The sequence below is a fragment of the Schistocerca nitens genome, chromosome 8 (genome assembly GCF_023898315.1).
Source record: "Schistocerca nitens isolate TAMUIC-IGC-003100 chromosome 8, iqSchNite1.1, whole genome shotgun sequence".
In the NCBI taxonomy this organism is placed as follows: Eukaryota; Metazoa; Arthropoda; class Insecta; order Orthoptera; family Acrididae; genus Schistocerca; species Schistocerca nitens.
The window spans coordinates 470,150,801-470,173,343 of NC_064621.1; the positions used below are offsets into that span (position 1 = coordinate 470,150,801).

At 39.8% G+C, this 22,543-nt stretch overlaps 1 protein-coding gene across 1 annotated transcript in view; it reads left to right on the plus strand.

The window, feature by feature from the left end:
* Positions 1–22,543, plus strand: part of LOC126199294 (calpain-D-like) — a 113,822-nt gene that overhangs the window by 87,946 nt on the left and 3,333 nt on the right. The window contains exons 12-13 of the mRNA XM_049936119.1: positions 5,253–5,398; positions 15,447–15,625. Coding sequence (XP_049792076.1) covers positions 5,253–5,398; positions 15,447–15,625 — 325 coding nt within the window. The remainder of the gene's footprint in view (positions 1–5,252; positions 5,399–15,446; positions 15,626–22,543) is intronic.

The following is a 22,543-nucleotide window of genomic DNA, read 5'->3' on the forward strand; positions in this document are numbered from 1 at the left end:
TATGCAGATTACTTTTGTTAGTCTGAATAGCTTTTGGCAATTGACAGAAGCTTTAGAGTTTAACTGAGCATCTAGAATAATGAGTGGAACTTGTCTCATCGATGGAGTGGTTTAAAAATGACTGTGACATACAACCAAACAGAGCAATATTTGTTATGTGTGTATGTTTGAAAAGCATTGTCAATCTGGAGCTCTGATCCTCCACAGTTTGTGACTGCTTCTGGTGCCTGCATAAACCCACCCACTGTTAAAATTACACATTCAAAGGGCTGTGTTCTGTCACTGATACTCATTCTTGCAATACGTGTTCATGTTGGCTGTGTCTCTTTCCCATTTGTGACCTTCAGCACGTTCACTTTCATATCATGAAACATAGTCTTCTTTAGCTGGCAGTGATAAGCATTTAACATTACACAAAAAAGAAGCACCTTAGTCAACTAGCGCCCAGACAGGTTGGTGTTGATGAGAATTTCTGACAGTTGGGCAGCTATCATCCATGGAGGGTTTTCACCATGTCCATAGGTGGTTGCCTCACTTGGTTTTCCTGAATTGGGCAGCTAGGTGAGAGGTTAGTACCTGTGTTCAGTGATGGGGACTGCCTAACCATGTTGGAGAGCAACTTCATCCATGGTATGACAGTGGACTTCTTTCTGCAGATCTACTGTAATCAACTGCAGTTGACTATTATTAATAGCGCTGTTGTGTTGGTTGATGCCTTCTGATATAGTCGTCATTGAACACTCATCTTTTTCTGCAGTGATGTACAACATACCCAGGGCATATACAGTGGAAGAAAACTGGCATATTCCCCCCCCCCCCCCCCCCCCATGTCTGCTGTTGTGCTTGGCAGAGGAGTTGGTTGTACTTGCACCTGCGTTGGATGGATATGGCTGTCATTTGGTGGGTGCAGCATAAGTACATTTATCATGGTACATTTGACTGGCAACTCAATACACCCCTCCTTCAATGATCTGTACTACATCCTGATGTATGGGGTTGATATTCATGGCGGCTATCTCTTGAGCTGCCTTACAATGCTACATCTGTTCTCTTACTACCTTGCCACCATAGATACCATGTTTGGGAGTCACTTTTGTCTGACTCTTTTTCTGTTCCATTTCCTCAATGCATTGGCACTAGATAATGAATTCTTTCGTTGTTGTGATGTCCTTTACCAGAAGAACATGGTACATGTCTCCTGTGACTCATTTAATCAAGAGTGAGATTTTGTTGGCTTCTGTCATACTCAGATTCACAGTGTGGCATAGGCACTAAACCTTCTGTATGTAAGACTGTGTCATTTCTCCATGACATTGGGAACCTGTTCTTCCATTGTTCTTCCACTAAGCAGACTTACTGTTGATTTGCACCTGATGTTTTCTTCCATTCAGCCTGGAATTTGTCCCAGCTATCGAGCTTGTCTTCATAGTTCTCAAACCACTGCTGTAGTGTGCCATCAAAGTGCACATTCACCAAACACATCATATTATCCACCTGTTGAATGTGGTGATCCAACTGAATCCTTCCAATCATTGCTTCAAGTCCTAACCAGTAACTCTGGAAAATGCTGATAGATGTCACATGTGAAGTTGACATTGCTGGCTTGGAATCCATTCATGTCCTGATTATACAGATCTTTGAAGCAATGTACACTTGCATTCCAGATCCTGTCCATGTAGGCACCAGGTTTTACATTGCCTAATTGGAGCTGTGGTGATGTAGATGTACCCAGCTTCTCCACCAAAAATGTCACTCATGACCAAAATCAAGTCCAGATCCAAAAGCAGGTTCATCAGTGATGCATAATGCTTAACAAAACCTTGTTTATTACATACAGAATAGAAATACCTCCTGAAAAGAGAGTGGCGCTATTTATTCAGATATTGAATATTTGAGAATATCCACACATTAAAAAAACATAAGAAATTCTCAGATTTTCAGAAATGATAAATACTAAAAACAAATATTTGCTGGTGGTCAGATTCGAACTGGTGATCTGCAGCATGCCAACCAGAGACACTAACTGCTCCTATGCACTCCATGCAACACATTTCACAGCAGTAGTATATGACATTTTCAGGGCATATACTGTGTAGCATTCTCGGTGATATTCTGATTACAGTATTCTGCTGTGCAAGACTCAGTACAGGTGACCTCTCAACATACACCAAAGGAGAAAAAATGAAAAAGGGGGTGAGTGTTGCAGATTTGTGGACCGGGAAGTTACAAACACATTGTCTTTGAAAAGATAGCAAACACAGGAATCACCTGCAGAATACACAACAACCATTGTAATGAATGCACAGATAAAGTGCCGTTGGTCATGTATTATTTGATTTATTCTACTAGTTTCCCTCATCAGTTGCGAATATCCAGCATGCCACCAGGGCAATGAAAATCTCAGGGTGCTTCTAGTTAAATGAGCAAAAATAGTCAAATAAACCAAATAATATGCATCCTGTGGCAGTTTATATATAATTCAAACATATGAGGTGTGATCAAAAATATGGTTAATGGATTTGTTTCCGCAGCAACTGCTGTCACTACTACCATTTTGGTGTAATTTGTCTGGTAGCCTGACCTGTTGAGACAGGCAGTGTCAAGTTGGAACATGTTCTGACTTGTCTGTCAGCATCCAGAGACATTAGAGTGAGGTTGTGTTTACTGTGTCTGTCATGTATCGTGGATTTTGAACAACATGTGAACATTAAATTCTGTTTCAGGTGGCAAAAAAGAGCCAAAGGAACTCACGAAATTGGTGTATGGTAATAATTCTTTAACTCTGAAGACTGTTCACACATGGTATGAGTGATTTAAAAGCAGAAATGTGTTTGTAGAACACAAACAATGTCTGGGACATCCATTAAGTTCAAAAACAGAAGAAAATGTAAAATTTTTTTGTTCAAACAGATGAAAACAATTCGAGACCCTACCAAAGAACTTAGCATCTTGGGTCTGTGCAAAGCATTTTAACCAATAATATGCAAATGAGATGGTGAGTGCAAAATTCGTTCCCAGAATTTTGAGTGATGAACAAAAGGAAAATCACGTGTCGGTTTGTATGGAGCTGTAGGATCGTCTTCATTCAGATCCAGTCTCGTATACAGACTTGTAACTGGAGATGAAACTTGGGTCTATGGGTATGGCCCTGAGACGAAAGTTCAGAGTTCCCAATGGAAAACCAGTGAATCTCCTCATCCTAAAACGACATATCACTTAAAGTCATGCTCTTTTCTTTTTTTCTTAAAAAAAATTGAGGGCATAGTGCAATCAGAGTTAATTCCAAAGAGAACAACTCTTCATCATTACAATGCACCTTGCCACACCTCACTTTTGATTCAAGAGTTTTGGCTGGAAAAGTGCTCCTGTCTGTCTACATCTGCCTTACTTGCCAGATTTACCACCATGTGACTTATGGCTCTTCCTAAGAATGAAAACTGTGCTGAAAGAGAAACACATGGACACCATTCCTGAGAGGGCCATGACAGACCACCGAACACCATTCTGAGAGAAGCCTTCAAGAAATGCGTCCGGTCATGGATTCAGCAGTGGGATAAGTGCACTGCCAGCTGAGGACAGTACTTTGAAGGAGATTAAATCAAATTCCATATAAGCTTATTACTTTGTTTCTAATAAAATAATTTGGCATATTTCTTGATCACACCCCATAGATGTTATCTGCATAATACTGTGTAAAAGTTTGTGGCAAGTTACCTGTATTCCTGTAATTTAAATATATTGGTAATGGGCTATGCACATTCATGGCCACCATTTTGGTTAAGAGCACTAGATCAATAAAGCATGTTGAAAATTATGTAAATGGGACAACAGTTTCATGAGTGTACAGAAATTTCTCAGGAAGAGTAGCTGATGTAATGGTTACCACTACCCATGTTTTATAATTTCGCCTTGGCAATTACATGAAACATCATTCCACTAGTAAATAACTTAATATACAGGGTACATCTTGATCTGAAAGAGAGATGCAGGAACCATTTAAAATAAGACACATCATTTGGCTTCAGCTCCTGCATCATAGTATAATAATGGGCAGCCATCATTCATCTCTTTGCTGCCCTTTGGCTTTTTGTGTATGAATGCTGTATTTCCTGTGCCAGATGTTAAATTAGTTATGTCTTGTTGGTCACTTGCACAATGTATCATAATGACATCAAACAAGTCAGTCTATAAGCTATTAGCTTGATTCATATTTAAAAGTGTGTGCATGCCGATCATGCACACTCGAGTTCAAATAACCAAATAACAGAAGAGAATATTTAGTCTAATAACAAAATTAAATGTGCAATATTGCTGCACATGTAATCTACTAGTTCTTAAATAAAATATTCTGTTACGGAATAGAACAAGCTGCTGGAAGAAACTTTTTATTAAACTTGCAATGGTTTCCAGGGAAATATTTTTTAAAAGAGTAAACTGCGATTTGACTGTGTATTACCATATTTATCTTCAGTAGTATCTAGATTTCAGCTTTTGTGCCGTTATCAATTAAAATGCTAAAAGCTGCTGGATCATTATTATGTCATATCTGTTAAGGCAGTCCAAAGCAGAGACCTGCTTTGGACTTGCCCTAACGGACAGGACAACTTTTAGATTGTAAGTCATAATGGCACAAAAGCTGAAATCTATATAGTACTGAAGATAAATATAGTAATACACAGTCAAATGGCAGGTTGCTCTTTTAAAAAATATTACGTGGCTGTGGCTCAACACCATCAAAAACTACTTCCAGACAATATTGCACACCCCCTGAAAATTTCTGCTGAGAAAGAGGGATGAGCTCCACAATCAAGCAAAAGATTTGTTACTGTTGTTTTGTTTTTATACCACATATTCTAAATGAAACTCTCACTGAGGCATAAAAACTATAGTCACTTACAAAGCTTCTGTGACACTGCTTTTTGCATGAACCAGTAAGTAGACATGATGAACATACACTGGTCAGTGGTATACGGTTCCATACCCTTCTTTTACTGCCCTTAATTGACAATAAGTGCAAGTGTGTCATGCACACGCGAGCGCGTGCATACGTGCGGGTGCTGCCTCCCCCCCCCCCCCCCCCCCCTCATTCAGTTACACCATTCTCACGTTTTATGTCACACACTGTAATCAGATTTTAAAGTACAATATTATCTTATGAACAAATTTTATCATGTAATTCAACAAAATTTTTATTGCTAGTAATTTAATAGATAATGGTTTTATTTATAAGTTCCCTTACCTCTTATTTTTAGGTATAAATGACCCTGCAAATTATCCTGAGTATGTATTGGCAATCCACAGTTCAAAACGTTTATTAGTGGAGCAGATTTCACCACCAGCTTATGTACTTGCAGATGCTATAATAAGCTTAACTCTTTCAAAGGGTCAGAGGCATGAGGTATGTACTCAGTTGTTTAATATGATATTTCATCACATTTGATGAAATTTTGTGATTTAAATTCTACTTTCTGACTATAGTTAGTTACATGTCCCACAAGTCACTTGCACGGTGAATCATAAAAACACGGAACAAGTCAGTTTACAGGTTATTAACTTAATTTGTATTTCAATGTGTTTGCATGTTGACCATTTGAATATTAGTTCACACAACAGAAAATAATATTTAATTTTATGACAGAAGTACATAAGTAACACTTCTGTACTGAATAAATGACAAATTTCTAATTGAAAATGCTTCTTTCAAGTAGGAGATGTTGCCTATAAGGAACTTTGTTTAGCTGTTTTTCTAATTCAGCTGTGCAATTTTCACACATTTTGTATCATCAAGTGAGTGATGCAATATTTTGATAGCAGTATTTCTTGGTCCTGTCTGAGCTAAAGATAATTTTAATGAAGATAATTTTTCCTTCTAGTAGTGGAATTATAGATTTCATTATCCCTTTGAAGAAATAATGTATTCTTTAGAACAAATTTCAGGAGAGATGTGCTGTGATGCTGTAATTAAGAGAACTAATTGCTTAAATAGGTGTGTCTAAGATGATGATTGGTGAGCTCAACATAATATTGTTGTGACATGCTTCTGGAGAATGAAAACATTCTGTGTTAAATGATAGTTATCACAAGGTAAATTCCAGATGACATTACTGTGAATGAAAGTAAGCAAAGTACAGTACATCAAGGAAAAAGTCATTTGAGAAAACTGTAATATTACAGACCAAATTTATGACTAGTAATTACCTGCAGGAGGAGACATTTCAATAGTCGATAGATATGTACAGGGCGGTCAGAAACAGTCTGAAAATCTTGTAAGTGTGTTGTTCGGCAGTTTGTGTTGAGAGAGAATTGTTAAGAAAAAAATTTGATACATTGCACTGTTTCTAAGCTAATTAGCATTGAAGTCAGCCATTCAGACCTTTGCATACACAAATGTAAGTAGCCTGCCAGGTACAATTAGTGTCAGTTGTTCTCATAGCGTAAATGATAATGCACGAGGCAGCTCATCATTTGGCTTGGGTTCGATCCTTAATACCGTCCCGTGCACAATTTTTGAATTACTCTCTTGTTCAGTTTTAGGAAACCAAATGCATAACATGTTTAGTGTCATTGTCTCTGGCCATCAGCTTGAATTTACATGTGCAACAACCTGATTGGCTAACTTCAGTACTAACTAATTTGGAAAAGATGCAACATATCGAATTTCTTTCTTAACAATTATTTCTCAGCACAGCCTATCTTGCAACAACCTGTAAACCTTTTCAGATGGTACACATACTATCATAGTTTTCAGAACAAATAGTTCCTTTCTTGGGATGTGCGTGTGTGTGTGTGTGTGTGTGTGTGTGTGTGTGTGTGTGTGTGTGTGTGTGAGAGAGAGAGAGGGGGGGGGGGGTTGGGAAGCTTAGAAAGGAAGAGGTCACTAAGAATCCCAGAAGAGAGAAACCTACCTAGTGTGAGGATGAGGGGGTGACTGAAATTACATCTTCTGAAGTTTAGTACTGGCCAGAAATTTATGATATGATGTTAGTTGTTTGACTGTCATCATAATCATCTGTCTCATAATTTTATAATAAACAAAGTATGTTTACATAATGATTTGTTTCTCTCTGAGGCCTAAAATGACACAAAGTGCAAAAGTGCTTAACTGAGCCATTGAAGAAGTTCTAAAACATGTAAATTCTTCAGTTTCAACCTTATCATTATGTAAATCCAAAATTTGTTGTTATTTTGCCTTACACACCAACTCTTCATATGCTTTAACTTAGTTCTTTGTTGTTGTAACCTTTGGTGTACACAGTTGTAGGTGCTGCATGTTCTTATTGTCAATGAAGGGAGAGAGAAATTGCAGAAAACTGTGTAACAACTTTTTAAACACATTATTTACACTTTCCCCTGTTGTCAAATGTTTTTAAAAATGGATTGTTATTCTAAAGAGAAATACTGCTAAGGTCAATTATGTACATTATGAACAGCAGCAGACTTAATGCTGAGTCTTGTGGAATTATATTCATATGTGCCTTGCCTCCCCCTCCAAAAAATCCAATCTAGATTTGTAGAATTATGTAGTGTAAATTTCTGAGCAATATTACATTCTAGTGAGCTGTACCACAGAACAGCAAAAGTAGTAAATTACATGTCATCTCCAAGAGAACAAAGTAACCTTTAGATCCATCACCAATTCATTATTAAGAGGGTGTGAAAAGCTCTTGCAGAATTTAAACAATTTAGGATTAAAAGTAACAACTAGTAGAGGCTGTGAGTCATTGACAGGAACATAAACCAGACTAAAAACTATGGCAGCTTTTGGATGAATCCTTTTTAGAGCCTGAGTACATACACACACACACACACACACACACACACTAAATTGTACCAGTTGAATACAGAATGTGGGGACTACAGTTCGTGACGTAGAAGGGTGTGAGGGGTGGTATGGGGTAGAGTGAGTGAAGAGAGAAAAGAAACGGGGAGCAGGAGATAGATAGGATGATGGATATTGAGGTGAGGAAGATTACACACCTATCTATGTAGTTCAGAATAGATGATGCTGGAGTAAAGTTTCGTAGTCATGTAGCAGCCATTGGAAACAAGCATACTGTGCTCAGTAGTGTGTTTTGTCACTGAGTGATCAAGTCTACTCTTAGCCACAGTTTGGAAGTTAGTTAGTTAGTTACATGTTCCATGGCTCATTTTGCATGATAGATTGTAATGATATGAAATGAGTCATTTTACATCATTCACATCACAAATTAATTTGTACATATGGTTACTGAACATTTCCAAGGTTCTTTTTTTTTTATGAAATACAGATGTGAGTTTATAGTTCCCATCCACAACCTTTTACACATTACAGGAATAGAAATTCTTCTACGGAACAGAAGGAATTGTCAAGGAGAAACTTCCTCTGTTTGTTTTCAAATTTTACTTTGCTTTCTGTAAGACTTTTTATCACTGGCTAAGTGACCAAAATTTGTTTGCAGCGTTGTGCATCCCTTTTTGTGCTAAAGACAACTTTAATGTGGAGTAATGAATGTTATTTTTCCTTCTGGTATTGTAATTGTGTACATCATTGTTCCTTTTGAACTGTAGTGGATTATTTGCAACAAACTTCATGAGGGAATAAATTTAGTGTGAAGCAGTGTCAGAAAGCCCAACTGCTTAAACGGACATCTACAAGATGATTGTGGATGGGCACCGCATATTATTCTTACAGCACATTTTTGTGCAGTGAAAACTTTCTTTCTTAAGGTGGTGTTACCCCTGAACATTATGCCATATTAAACTACTAAATGAAAATATACAAGGTGGCCATTCATTTAGGTGTATAGTTGGTTGGCAGTCGTGGCCGCATCAAATGCTATGCAGAAATTGCAGCAAAGCTGGTACATGACTGGATTGTTTTCACAGGCACCTGTGCCTTTAATGGGATACAATAAGCATGTGATGGGACTGGATTTGGAAATGCTGGGTGGGTGATTCAGACAGGTGTTGCACCCGGGTCTTCCGTGGGAATATCATGCATGTGGCAAGAAGATGGGAGTGTGTGTGGCTTGGGGTGGACCAGGATAATGTTTAAGTTGGGTGGACAGTAGAATACCTCTTAGGGAGAACTGTGTGTATGATGTCCTTCATTTCTGGACTTGGTGAAGATAGTCAAAGCTTTGATGAAGGGTATGGTTCAGTTGTTCCAGTCTGGGATGTATTGGGTTACAAGTGGCATGGTTCTTTGCATCTTGTTATTGAGAGGAAGGGTATTAGAATAATGAGAATATGACACAGGAAATCTGTTTGTGGACTAGGTTTGTTGGATGGCGCCTGTCTGTGTGAGACCTTTAGCATACTGGGCTCTGGAGTGCTTATCACTACAGATGTGCTGCTCACATATGGTCAGAGTATATTGGAGTTATTTTTTGGTGTGGAGGGGATGACAGCTGTAAAATGCATGAGTTGTTAATAGTTAGTGGGTTTGGTATGAACATACGGTAAGTACAGATGGAGCCATCAGAGAGGTCAACTTCCAGTAAGGTGGCAGGTTGGGCAGGGGAGGACCAGATGAAGCAAAAGACAGAGGTGTTGAGGCTATGGAGGAATTAGGACAGGCTGTCTTGGCCCTGTGTCCAGATGTCTTATATATTTAACTAATTACACTCTCACCCATATATACTTCTCCTTTTAGCAGAAGATATATAGGTTGTTACAGTATTATAGTTAAAAATAAGATGGATGAGTAGAGGACTATAAAACAAACAAATAATACAAATAAACATAGATCCAGAAACCAATGGGTGCGCCAATAGGACATTTTATGGCTGAGTACGTGAATGCTGTTTAAAAGAGTCCCCAAAGATCCATACTGCAGATATGTACTTGAAGACAAACATATTGCAACAAGTGTTCCACATGACCACCATTCATGTGAAGGCAGACTTCAGTACGTCTCCTCATCGATGCCCATCCAGTTCAAAAAAGGTTCTGAAAACATTGACAACCATACACTATGCATTCTCTGATTTCACAGACACTATCAGCATGACTGGAATACACCGTTGACTTTAAATATCACGAAAAAAGTGGGTTCAAGTCAGGGGATCTTGAAGCCATGGTATTGCTAAGCTGCAAGAAATACACTTGTGCGATTTTATCCCAAACAGCTAGATTAAGGTGTACCAATGCACCATCATGCATGTACCACATATGATTCCTTTCACCAAAAAGAAAATCATCCAAGTAGTTGATTAGCTTGTGCTGCAGGAAATGAAGGTACATACAAGTCAGACAGATAGGAAATGTGGCACTATCAACTGATCATCATGGCACTGTCTAACATTAATGGAAAGTCTCTGCTGATGTGCCATCTCAGTGGGGGTTCTCGTAAACCCAAAAGTGTGTGTTGTGGATGATCATAGTATGCCTTGTGTAAAGCATGCTTTGTTGCCCATGAGGAATCGTGAATCATTGCTACATTTTATAAGGATCTCCATTGGCAGAAGGCAACCCAGAATGGAAAATCCAGTGTGCCATGTCGAGCATGCTTTACACTTGGCACAGGCACAGCCATCCCTCACCTAATACTTGCCATGTGGTGGAGGATGAACCATGTTCTAATTCAGCAATCCTTCTTGTACTTGTGCCTGGCATTGTGTCTACCTGTTGCAATATAAACTCGTACACTTGTAGTGTCAACACCCTTGCTGGTCTATCTGCTTGTTGCATGTTGGGCTGAAATGAAACAGTCTCATGTGCAGGTGCTTATGGGACCTAGCAAATATTCTGCTGTCTGGCTGTCTAAGTCGAGGATATGCTTCATGATAAAATCGTGCTGCTTCCAGTGTACATTGCCATTAGCAAGTCCGTACAGGAAGTGAATGTCAGTCATTTCTTCATTTGAAAATATCTGTGAAGCCAGGGCAACCACTTCAGATGCATTTGCTATTCACTGTAGGAACTGGTACCTGGAAGATGAGGCTGCCTTTAGCTGCAGCCTTGCTCTCTGTGTATTGCCAGCATGGCATGAAACTTTAGCTATGATTGGTCAGTTCAAGGTCATTCTTTCCTTCACACCAATGAAAGTAATGTACTCAATTAATTGACAGCAAGGCGCTAGCAAAAAAACTGCAACATAAGCGGAGCCTTAGACATTAACAGTGTTGTAACACTGTCATGACTTCACTTGTACCAGCAAAATCACTGGTTTCTGGATTTTTGTTAAGATTATTTGATTTTTTTGTTGTACTCTACCTGCTCCTTTCTTGTATCTGTAACAGTCAAACACCTTGTATAAACAAATCCATGGTACAGCCTTGGCACCTACATGAGTCTTTCCTATGCTAACCTGTTTATGGGTCACCTATATGACACCTTCCTAGCCTTCCAAAATGCTACACCAATTGTCTGGTTCAGATTCGTTGATGGTATCATCATGATCTGGACCCAGGGTCAAGACAACCTGTCCTCATTTCCTCGTTCCTTCAAAGCCTCAATAGGCTCTGATTCACTTCACCTGGTCCTCCTCGGCCTAAAGTGCCAGATTCCTGGACCTTGCCTTTCACCTCTCTGATGGCTCCATATGTACTTCCATCAACAGTTCCTGTATTTTTAGAGCTGTCATCCTTTACGGATAAAATAAATAAAAAAGGCGCTACATTGTCTAGCTACCTGAGAATGGCACATCTGTAGTGATGAGAATTCCTGTCCTCAGTGTGCTGAAGATCTCACACAGACCTTTGCAGACAGGCACTGTCCACCCAATCTACTCCACAATGAGATTTCCAATGTCAAATCACCACACCCTTAATCCTCCCACCAACCCCAAGAACCAGCTACTAAGGAGGGTGTTGCTCATCACCCAATGATATCCTGGACTGTAGCAACTAAACCATGTTCTTCGCTAGGGCTTTGAATAAATATTTAATTGTGCCCAGAAATGAGGGACATCATACCCACAATCCTTCCTACTCTTCCTAAAGAGGAGGTAGACAGTCCCAACACGTTGCCACTTGTTTCATATTTCTCTGGAAGACACAGGTGACAGACCTGTGTGATTCATCCACCCAGCATATCCTACTTCAGTCCCTGCAAAAGCTTATCTTATCTCATCAGAGGCAGGGCCGCCATTGAAAGCATCCATGTCATACATCAGCTCTGCTGAAATTTCTGTACAGCATTTTATGCGGGCATGACCACCAACCAATTGTCCACCTGAATGAATGGCCATTGCCAAACTGTGGCCAAAAACAGGGTTGACCACCCAGTGATGGAACATGCAGCTGAGCCCAATGTGTTTGATTTCAGTGGCTGCTTCACAACTCATGTCATCTGGATTCTTTCTCCCAGCAGCTTTTCTGAACTACATAGACTGGAGTTATCCTTTGCAATAAATCATCAATTCCCATAACCCTGCTGGCCTCAGTCTTTAATAACCGACTGGACCCATGCCCTCATCTCCACTATCTCCTCTTCCTCTGTTCTGTCAACCCCTCCTAATCCATTCCCTTAAGACATCTACATCTACATACATACTCTGCAATCCACCATACGGTGCATGGCGGAGGGTACCTCGTACCACAACTAGCATCTTCTCTCCCTGTTTCACTCCCAAACAGAATGAGGGAAAAATGACTGCCTATATGCCTCTGTACGAGCCCTAATCTCTCTTATCTTACCTTTGTGGTCTTTTTGCAAAATATAAGTTGGCGGCAGTAGAATTGTACTGTAGTCAGCCTCAAATGCTGGTTTTCTAAATTTCCTCAGTAGTGATTCATGAAAAGATCGCCTCCTTTCCTCCAGAGACTCCCACCCGAATTCCTGAAGCATTTCCGTAACACTCGTGTGATGATCAAACCTACCAGTAACAAATCTAGCAGCCCGCCTCTGACTTACTTCTATGTCCTCCCTCAATCCGACCTGATAGGGATCCCAAACACTTGAGCAGTACTCAAGAATAGGTCGTATTAGTGTTTTATAAGCGGTCTCCTTTACAGATGAACCACATCTTCCCAAAATTTTACCAATGAACCGAAGACGACTATCCGCCTTCCCCACAACTGCCGTTACATGCTTGTCCCACTCCATATCGCTCTGCAATGTTACGCCCAAATATTTAATCGATGTGACTTGTGTCAAGCGCTACACTACTAATGGAGTATTCAAACATTACGGAATTCTTTTTCCTATTCATCTGCATTAATTTACATTTATCTATATTTAGAGTTAGCTGCAATTCTTTACACCAATCACAAATCCTGTCCAAGTCATCTTGTATCCTCCTACAGTTGCTCAACGACAACACCTTCCTGTACACCACAGCATCATCAGCAAACAGCCGCACATTGCTATCCACCCTATCCAAAAGATCATTTATGTAGATAGAAAACAACAGCGGACCCACCACACTTCCCTGGGGCACTCCAGATGATACCCTCACCTCCAATGAACACTCACCATCGAGGACAACATACCCGGTTCGATTACTTAAGCACAACATGCACTACGTGAACTCAGTAGTTATGGTGAATGTGGGTCACATTCCTATCCCGTACACCTGCTGCTCCTTCCTCCCACATTCCTACCTCATACACCTCCTGCCCCCCTCCAAATTATCATCTACCCTTCCCCAGCTCTCTCCCACTCCCCATTTCTTTTCTTTTTTCATCCATTCTACCCCGCACTACTCCTCACACCAGTCTACCTATTAAATTGCAGTCCTGGCTTGGCGTTATGTATTCAGCTGGCAAAATGTGGCCATACAGGTACTTTTGTGTGTGTGTGTGTGTGTGTGTGTGTGTGTGTGAGAGAGAGAGAGAGAGAGAGAGAGAGAGAGAGAGAGAGAGAGAGTGTGTGTGTGTTTAATATATTATATAATTCTCATCGAGTCTTATCGTTTTGCAGTTTTCTTCTTGTCTGTATGTGGCATCAAAATACAAATATGTGCAATTAGTGTTGACATTTATACCGCAACTACTATGACTTTGCATTGTTTCAAACATATGCTACCGCAGTTAAATCTTCGGATTTATTCTAAAACTTAAGAAGGAGGTTAAGCAAGATTCTAAAGTATGTTCATGAGAATCATTTGTTCGCCACCATATGAAGATATTACATTTTCACTAAATCATATCTCCCTTCTTCCTAACCCACATTATTTGTCTTCATGTATTATTTTACTACCCCACACCTTTATGGTGTTGTGCATAAGAACGACTGCTTCCTAACAGCCTCTTTCTCAATTTTTTCCTTTTTTTATATTGCAATAAATGTATGGTTATATTTTCATGGAAAGGTTAAGACCATATTTCATATACAAATAAGCTTATGGAGAGCTTTTGAGATAATTAGTTCTTTAAATAAAGCCACTTAAAAGGTTTAAACATAATTGCACCATGGTTATGTTAACAGCCTTACTTTTCATCTTTACTGGAGAAGTTTCCTCAGGAGCTTGCATGTACTGAATTATTCTGTATTTACTATGATAAAGTCTGGAAATTATAAAATCCATTGTTTTTTGACAACACACAGTTACCATAACTGGATAGGAGTATTAGGACAGCTACTCTACAGACAGAGGCCAGTTAACAATGGTCTATTTGGCATAATTATCGCATATGCTACCAGTAGTTATATTCTAACTATGCAAAATTCTACTAGAAACTTGATATTGTCATTCTACAAATGTGTTCATTTTGATTTTGAGAGTTTATTTGATACCATTCATCTTCTTGCCCCCCCCCCCCCCCCCTCTTATTTGTGTGGTATCCACACTAATTTTTCCAGACTGCATGTTATGTAGGAATTGCTTTGGGATGTTTTCTCTGACATACACTGCACACACTCTTTTAAATTCCATTTTTTACTGAGCAACAGTATTGGCCCATTAACAGTCGAGCCACTTGTGACTTATGGAGGCTGTACACAGCACATGAAACTGGCAGATGGCTCTACACCTACATTTGATCTGAAAATTTTCAAAATTTGAATGAAACTGGTAATTATTATAAAGATAAATATACAATAAACTACAATAAATATAGTAGAAGAAAATGCGTAGTTCATTTACTGACTGTTTTGTACCTTTATTGGAAAAATTTGTGACATCACTTGATGCATTATAATAGGATGACTAGCACAGGGAACATACCAAATATTCAAATCTTCAGAAGATAATTGAGCAGTCTGTTTGTAATATTGCATTCTATTATGGTATATTTCTGATATAAACATATTTTTATATTTTTTTGGGCCACTACTGCCAAGTAGCTTTTCCAAAAGAAGAAGAAAATAAAATTTCTTCCTCACAGATAGAGAGAACAAACATATAAACAGTAACAGGGCATGTGAGATATAACACTTCAGGTGCACAGTTGAGCTTCCCAGTAGCACTATGTGAGTAACAATGAGTAACTGCCAAGTATTAAACAAACCTAACACCACACCAAATGTAAAATTAAATTTATCATGGATTATTTAATATTATTTCAATGTTGAATTTCCAGGGCCGTGAAGGAATGACTGCATACTATCTCACAAAAGGTTGGGCAGGATTAGTTGTGATGGTGGAAAATCGTCATGAGAATAAATGGATCCATGTGAAGTGTGACTGTCAGGAGAGCTACAACGTGGTCTCAACAAGAGGAGAGCTGCGTACTGTTGACTCTGTTCCTCCATTGCACAGGTAAGTTAAGAAAAAGGCACTGCAGTCTCTGAGATGTGAATTTAGAAAGTGTGAAAGTGGCTGATATAAGAAAGTAGGAAGTGCAGTTGCCAGGTTCCATGATCATTACCTACATCTTTCCGTAAGACGTGATGTGTTTTGAGGGAGAGAAACACTGCAGTGTTCATCATTGGCACACTAGTGTAGATGATGTCATTGAGTTGGCTACATGTAGAGGAAATTTTAAGGCAATGGTAACAAGTCAAGTAATGATTGAAAATTGATTATAGATAACGTTACTAGACAATTCCATTTGGAAGATAGCAACTTTGGAATATAGCAGTTCACATGTTCCTATTAACCTTGTACGATCTGCCAGGTTATTCACTTCTCTTTTAGAGATAAGCTTTGAAGGTGTACACACATCATACTCACAGATATGAGACTACACTTTTCTTTCATATACCCACTTTTGTTTGTGTATCGAAGGCAGAAAAGTGAGTCTTTTAATGCAGACTTTTCAGTAAATAAATAAACAATTTGAACAGTACATTGATAATCATTGTCATGCAAATTGCAGTTGATATCTAGCAGTTTCTCTCAAACTTTCAATGTTAAAAATTTCTGGATCATCTATCATGTGCATATTTGTACAAATAACAGTAATGTCATAGATATTCTGAATGAAAAGAACTACATGGGAAACTACAAGGATAACTCTCATCTGTGTAGTTCAGAAAAGCTGCTGCTGGGGGAGGATCCTGACGCCACAGATTGTGAACTCAGCTGGTCGTGCCTCTGATGGGATGAGATAAGCCCATGACACTAGGACTGAAGTAGGTTGTGCTGGGTTGGTGAGCTGGGCAGGTCTTATATCTGGGTCTTCCACAGTGATACGGCCGCTGAGGCAGTGGGACGGATCAGGATGTTGTGTAGGTCAGGTGAGTGGTGGAATACAGTTTCAGGATGGGAAGGATTGTAGGTAGGATGTCCCTTATTTCTGGGATCGATGATAGATAGTCAAAACATTGGGAAAGGAAATGGTTCAGTTGCTTCAATCTGGGATTATATTGGGTGATGAAGTAAATGCCCCTATGCAGCACCGGGGTGGGGGGAGGGCTTGGGGGGGGGGATCTGTTTGCAGACTAGGTTTGGTGGATAGTGCCTATCGTTGAAGCCCTGTGTGAGATCTTCAGCATACTGGGCTCAGAAATTCTCATCGTTACAGATGTGCCATCCACGAGTGGCCACACTTCTGGGAGCTTCTTTTTGGTGTTGAAGGTATGACAGCTGTCAGAATGCAAGTACTATTAATGGTTAATGGGCTTGATATGAACAGATGAACAGATGTACAGATGGAGCCATTAGAGAGGTGGAGGTCAATGTTCTGGAAGGTGCCACGGTGGGTTGAGGAGGAACAGGTGAAGTGAATGAAGGAGAGTGTATTGAGGTTGAGAAGAAATGAGACTAGGACTTCTTGGCCCTGGAGCCAGATCATGAAGAATCATCAATGAACCTGAACCAGAGTTTTGGGAGGCTGTGAAGGTCTCCTCTAGATGGTCCATAAACAGATTGGCATAGGAGGGTGCCATGATACTTGGCTGTGTCATGGAATTTTTTGTGTATCTTCTCCTCAAAGGAGAAGTAATTGTGAATGGAGATATAATGAAAAAGGCGCATAAGGAATCAGGTAGTGGGCTTAGAGTTGGAGGGACAGTGGCAGAGGTAGTGTTTGGTAGTAGCAAAGCAAAAGCATGATGGGTGTTGGTATATAGGGAGGTGACATCAACAATAACAAGTGAGGACCTAGGTGCTAACAGTTTGGGGATGCTTGAGTGTTGTGAGAGGAAGTGGTTTGTATCTTTGATATGAGAGATTAGGCTGTGGGCAGTTGGATGTAGGTGTTGTTAGACAAGAGTTTAGTGTTTAACATCCTGACAACAATGAGGTCATTAGAGTGGTAGACTAGAGCAGAGACCCTTTCAGTGGGAGTACAGTAACAGGTCATCCTAAGATGACTGGGTATATAGATTTTGGGAAGTATGAAGAAGGTGGGTGTGTGGGGGTCATTGGTGTGAGGATGGTTATGGATTCAACGTAGTGATTCTGCATTGGCCTAAAGATTTGAGTAGAGATTGGAGATTATGTTGGACTTCTGGGATGGGATAATTATGGTAGAGCTTGTAGGTGGAGGAATTAAACAGTTGGTGGAAGCCTTCAGTCAGATAATCAGTGTGATTCATTACAACAGTGGTGGCACTTTTCTCTGCAGGGAGAATTATTAAATCAGTGACTGTCTTGGCGTTGTGAATAACTAATGAGATGTTTGTGTTCTTGGGAAGGATAGTGAGGCCAGGTTAGAAGTTGGGAATTCCTCGAAGGTGACCAGAGGATTGTTAGGTGTGGAGGGGGTTGTTATGGTTGTATGGGAGTATGAATTTGGAAAGGCAAAGTTCAGTTTGGGATTAGGTTGGTTCTGGTTGGAGGGATTGGTAGCCAAGAAGTGTTTCACATGCACACACACACACACACACACACACACACACACACACACACACACACACAACAGTCTCTGGTTGCTGACATCAGACTGCGAGCAGCAGTGCATGATGGGAGAGGCAACTAGGTGGTGGAGGTAAGGAGAAGCGTTGGGTAGGGAGGGGGAGGGATAGCAGGATAGGGGTGGGGGTTGGTAAAATTACTGCTTGTGAGAGCGGGCAGGGATGAGGTGGAGAGAGGGTAGGGCAGCTAGGTGCAATTGGGAGGTTAGATGGTGGAGGGGGGGGGGGGGCATCATGGGAGAAGTAAAAACACTGTGGGTGTGTTGGTGGGATAGAGGGCTGTGTAGTAGAGGTGGCAAAAAATAATGTCACTCATAGAAATAACCAGCTATTGAGAAGTAGCAGCTGCTGTGATAACTGCCTCATCTGATACTAGCAGTTATTTCAATAACTGCCAACAGTGTCTCACACCATCTGTTTACCAAAGATCATACTATGCTTTTGCGTCAACTCATTTAAGATCTGGCTACAATAGAGAGGAATAGACCATCTGGAAGTTGTTCTATAGGTAATGGAAATAACTGAGATACTGTGTGCCATCTGTTGATAGAACTGTGTACTATTTTGTGCCCTCTCACTACTTTCAGCACACACACTTAAATGATGTCAATGTCTGAGCAGTGGCTGAATAGAAGTGACCGTAAAGGCATTGGACATGTACGGTCATTCCCTTGAGTCACTGCTCTGTTTGTCAATTTAGTTTGGGCAGGTAATACAAATAGTTACTATAAGGAATTCAAGTGATTATGGAAACAACTGTCTGTGGTTGGTATTTTTCTCTGGCATTTATAGTATTTGCTCACAGTTCTTGTTCTCTGGCAGTTAACCGACTACCACTACAGGTAATCTGAAAGTTGATAACTGTTTTTCTGGCTCAAGTTTAAGGTTGTAGAACCTGGTGATATTTCCAGAGAGGATAGTTCCTGGAGTGAACAAAATATTTTTTTACTTCTACGGGGGTTGCAGAGAATTGACAGATAACGGGATTCTATTTTCTCCATTTCTAGTATCTTGTAGTTCCAGAACAGGTGTCAGTATCTTTGCGGACTTTGGTTGCATTACAGGGTATTGACTTTCATTTTGTGTTCTTGTTTTTCTTTGTGTTGTTGCTACTAGGGTAGTGGTACTAGCAATAATAGTATACATGGAAAGCTATGAAATGTTGTAAAGAGTATGCAACATGTTTATATTTTTTAGAGGTTTTATGCTTACTGAAATATTTAGAGTATTGTAGGTGATCTAAAGATGGAAAATAGTTGAGTACCTTCTCAAAGTATACCATTGTCCCTAATGGTTAGTGGCATCATTAAGATGCAAAAGTGCCATTGTTGTATCAGATCAATCTCATTAAAGTGTATCTTATCAACTTGAGTACAAAAGAAAAAAAAAAAAGAAAAAAAAAACTTCTGTAATTTGGTGAAACTTATCTTTGTGGCTTTACTAAGAGAAGAAAGAGTTTTCTCAGGTTATACACATCCGTTGCAAATGGGCTTTTTTAATATAATTAGATTTCAGCTATTGACTTTGAAACATTTCCTACATAGTATTGAGCAATTCAATTTTATACAAGAAAATTTTACAGTGGAACATTTACACTTCAGACACATGTCTGGCACATTAACCATTTAAAGGAGGCATATTAGGAATGAATACAGGTTTGCTTACAAAAATAATCAGGACAGATACTTTGTCAGTGGTATTTAAATAAAAGTATATATGTACTTATTTAGGGTCTACTACTGCTTGTGCATACTATATGAACTTTTGAACAATATATGCTTTTTGTTTGTAAAGAGCTCAAGTCAGTTCATTTTCTATTATGTTAAGCAACAACAAAATACTTTGTCAGGTACACTCGTTGCTATGTTGAGGTTCTGTTATATGCAAAACTTAGCCCTTCATTTTTATTGCTCACCTGTCTCATTCATGAATTAGTCTGTTACATATTCAGGCAGTTAACTGTCATGATATTAAATTGTAAAAAGAAAAAAAAGTCAAAATAATCAGGTTGCATTGACAGATGAAGTGTTTATTATTGCTTCATATGGGGGGAAAAAAATGGAATCTCAGGTGATGTGTTCCTCTGGATAGGAAATTTTGTTATTGAAAAATTTCTGAAAACTTAATGCAAATCCATATCCTCCTCACATCAGTACCATACTTTTAATTCAAACTCTGACAATCTGGATACCAAAAGAATGATTAGATCAACAGAGAAAAAAAGTATCGTAATGGTTTCTAAGGCATTTAAATCAACCTTAAGAGGTTAACACAACCAATCATCCACTGGAATTCTGCATACAACAATGCCAAACATACGAGATACACAAGAAACTGAAGGCTTGGAGAAATGTAAACAGTCATTCTCCCACCAAAAAATTAAGACCCTCACTGTAGCTGAAGAAATCTAGCAGTTTTACAAATCTCACATAAAACTTGGAGTATCATACTCACTCTTTCCTCAAATGCACTATCTCACACAAGAGTAAACGAATCTATCATGTTGCATATATTTTTGTGTTGTATTACAAGGCCGTACACTTATTATGTTAAGTGAACAGCACAAGAAATTAAGCTTCGAATTTTCCCTACAATATTCTGTGTACATATTAGTTCATACTTAAAAAAAGCACTTATACAATGCTATGGCGAAGTTCTGCATACTTTCTGTTGCAGCTGTGAGAATAATATTTCTAACAGTGATTGATAACCTACATATATATAACATGAAACACCAATAACCATCCAAACATCAACTGAAATGTATCTGGCAGTTAATTAGCTAAGGTTGTGGCACAGTTCATACGACAATCCTGCCACATTGCTCTACTCACAGTTATAATTATACTGATAACTAAACTGATGGATTCCACCTACTTCGTTATTTAACTGTAAACCCATCTGGGATATCTGGTAGTGAAAAATAAATGACACTTATTTATAGCCATTAAAAATAATGGTTCTAAAAACAAATAACCATAACCGTGAACATGGTTACTCCAAAACAACTGTTTGGCCCACTTCTACTTGTAGTGCTGGGATGGGAACAGGGAAGGGGCTGATGGGTAAGGACAATGACTAATATTGAAGGTTGAGGCCAGGAGGGTTGCAGGAATGTAGGATACATGGCAGGGAGAGTTCCCATCTGCGCAGTCCAGAAAAGCTGATGTTGGTGGGAAGGATCCATATGGCACAGGCTGTGAAGCAGTCATTAAAATGAAGAACATCATGTTGGGTAGCATGCTCAGCAACTGGGTTGTCCAGCTGTTCCTTGTCACAGTTTGTCGGTGGCCATTCATGTGGAAAGACAGCTTGTTTGTTGTCATGCCCACGTAGAATGCAGCATAGTGGTTACAGCTTAGCTTATAGATCATATGACTGGTTTCACAGGTAATGCTGCCTTTGATGGGATAGGTGATGCTTGTGACTGGACTGGAGTAGGTGGTGATAAGAAAATGTATGAGACAGGTCATGCATCTGAGTCTATTACAGGGATATGAGCCTTAAGGTAAGGGTTTGGGAACAGGTGTTGTGTAGGGATATACAAAGATGTGTAGGTTCGGTGGGCGGTGGGAAGGATGGTGGGTAGGACATTTCTCATTTCGGGGCATGACAAGAGGTAGTCTAAACCCCGGCAGAGAATGTGATTCAGTTGCTCCAGTCCTGGGTGGTACTGAGTCATTAGTGGAATGCTCCTGTGTGGCCAGACGGTGAGAGTTTCGGAGGTTGTGGGTGGCTGCAGAGATAGGGCATAGGAGATCTGCTTTTGTACACGGTTGGGAGGCTAATTATGGTTTGTGAAGGTCTTTATGAGACCCTTCGTATATTTTGAGAGGGACCGCTTATCACTGCAGGTGTGAGAGCCATGCCAAGGATGGCAGTACTGATGTAGCCATCTTAGAGGTGGATATACACTAATGTTCATTCCCATAACCCTTGTCGCTCAACCTTTGTTAGTCATTGTCGTTAATCATTAGCTCCTTCCCTGTTCCCATTCATGCAATACACAGCTCTCTATACAACCAACATACCCACAGTCTTTCTAGTTCTCTTCTTTTCCACTACCCCCCCCCCCTTCCCGCCCTCTAACCTCTTGATTGCACAATAGCTGTCCTACCCTCTGTCTTCTCGTCTCTGTACACTTGCACAAGCAGCCCTTTATTATCCTCCGCTGCTACCCTGCTATTCCTCCTCCTCCCTGCCCCAGCTTCCTCCTTACCCCCTCCACTCAGTTGCCTCTCTCATCATGTGCAGTTACTCGCAGTCTGGCCTCAGTGACCAGAGACTGTTGTCATGTGTGTGTGTGTGTGTGTGTGTGTGTGTGTTTTTTTTGACCGTTTCTTGTTGGCCAAAAGCTCCCTTTTGACAGTCTTTTTGT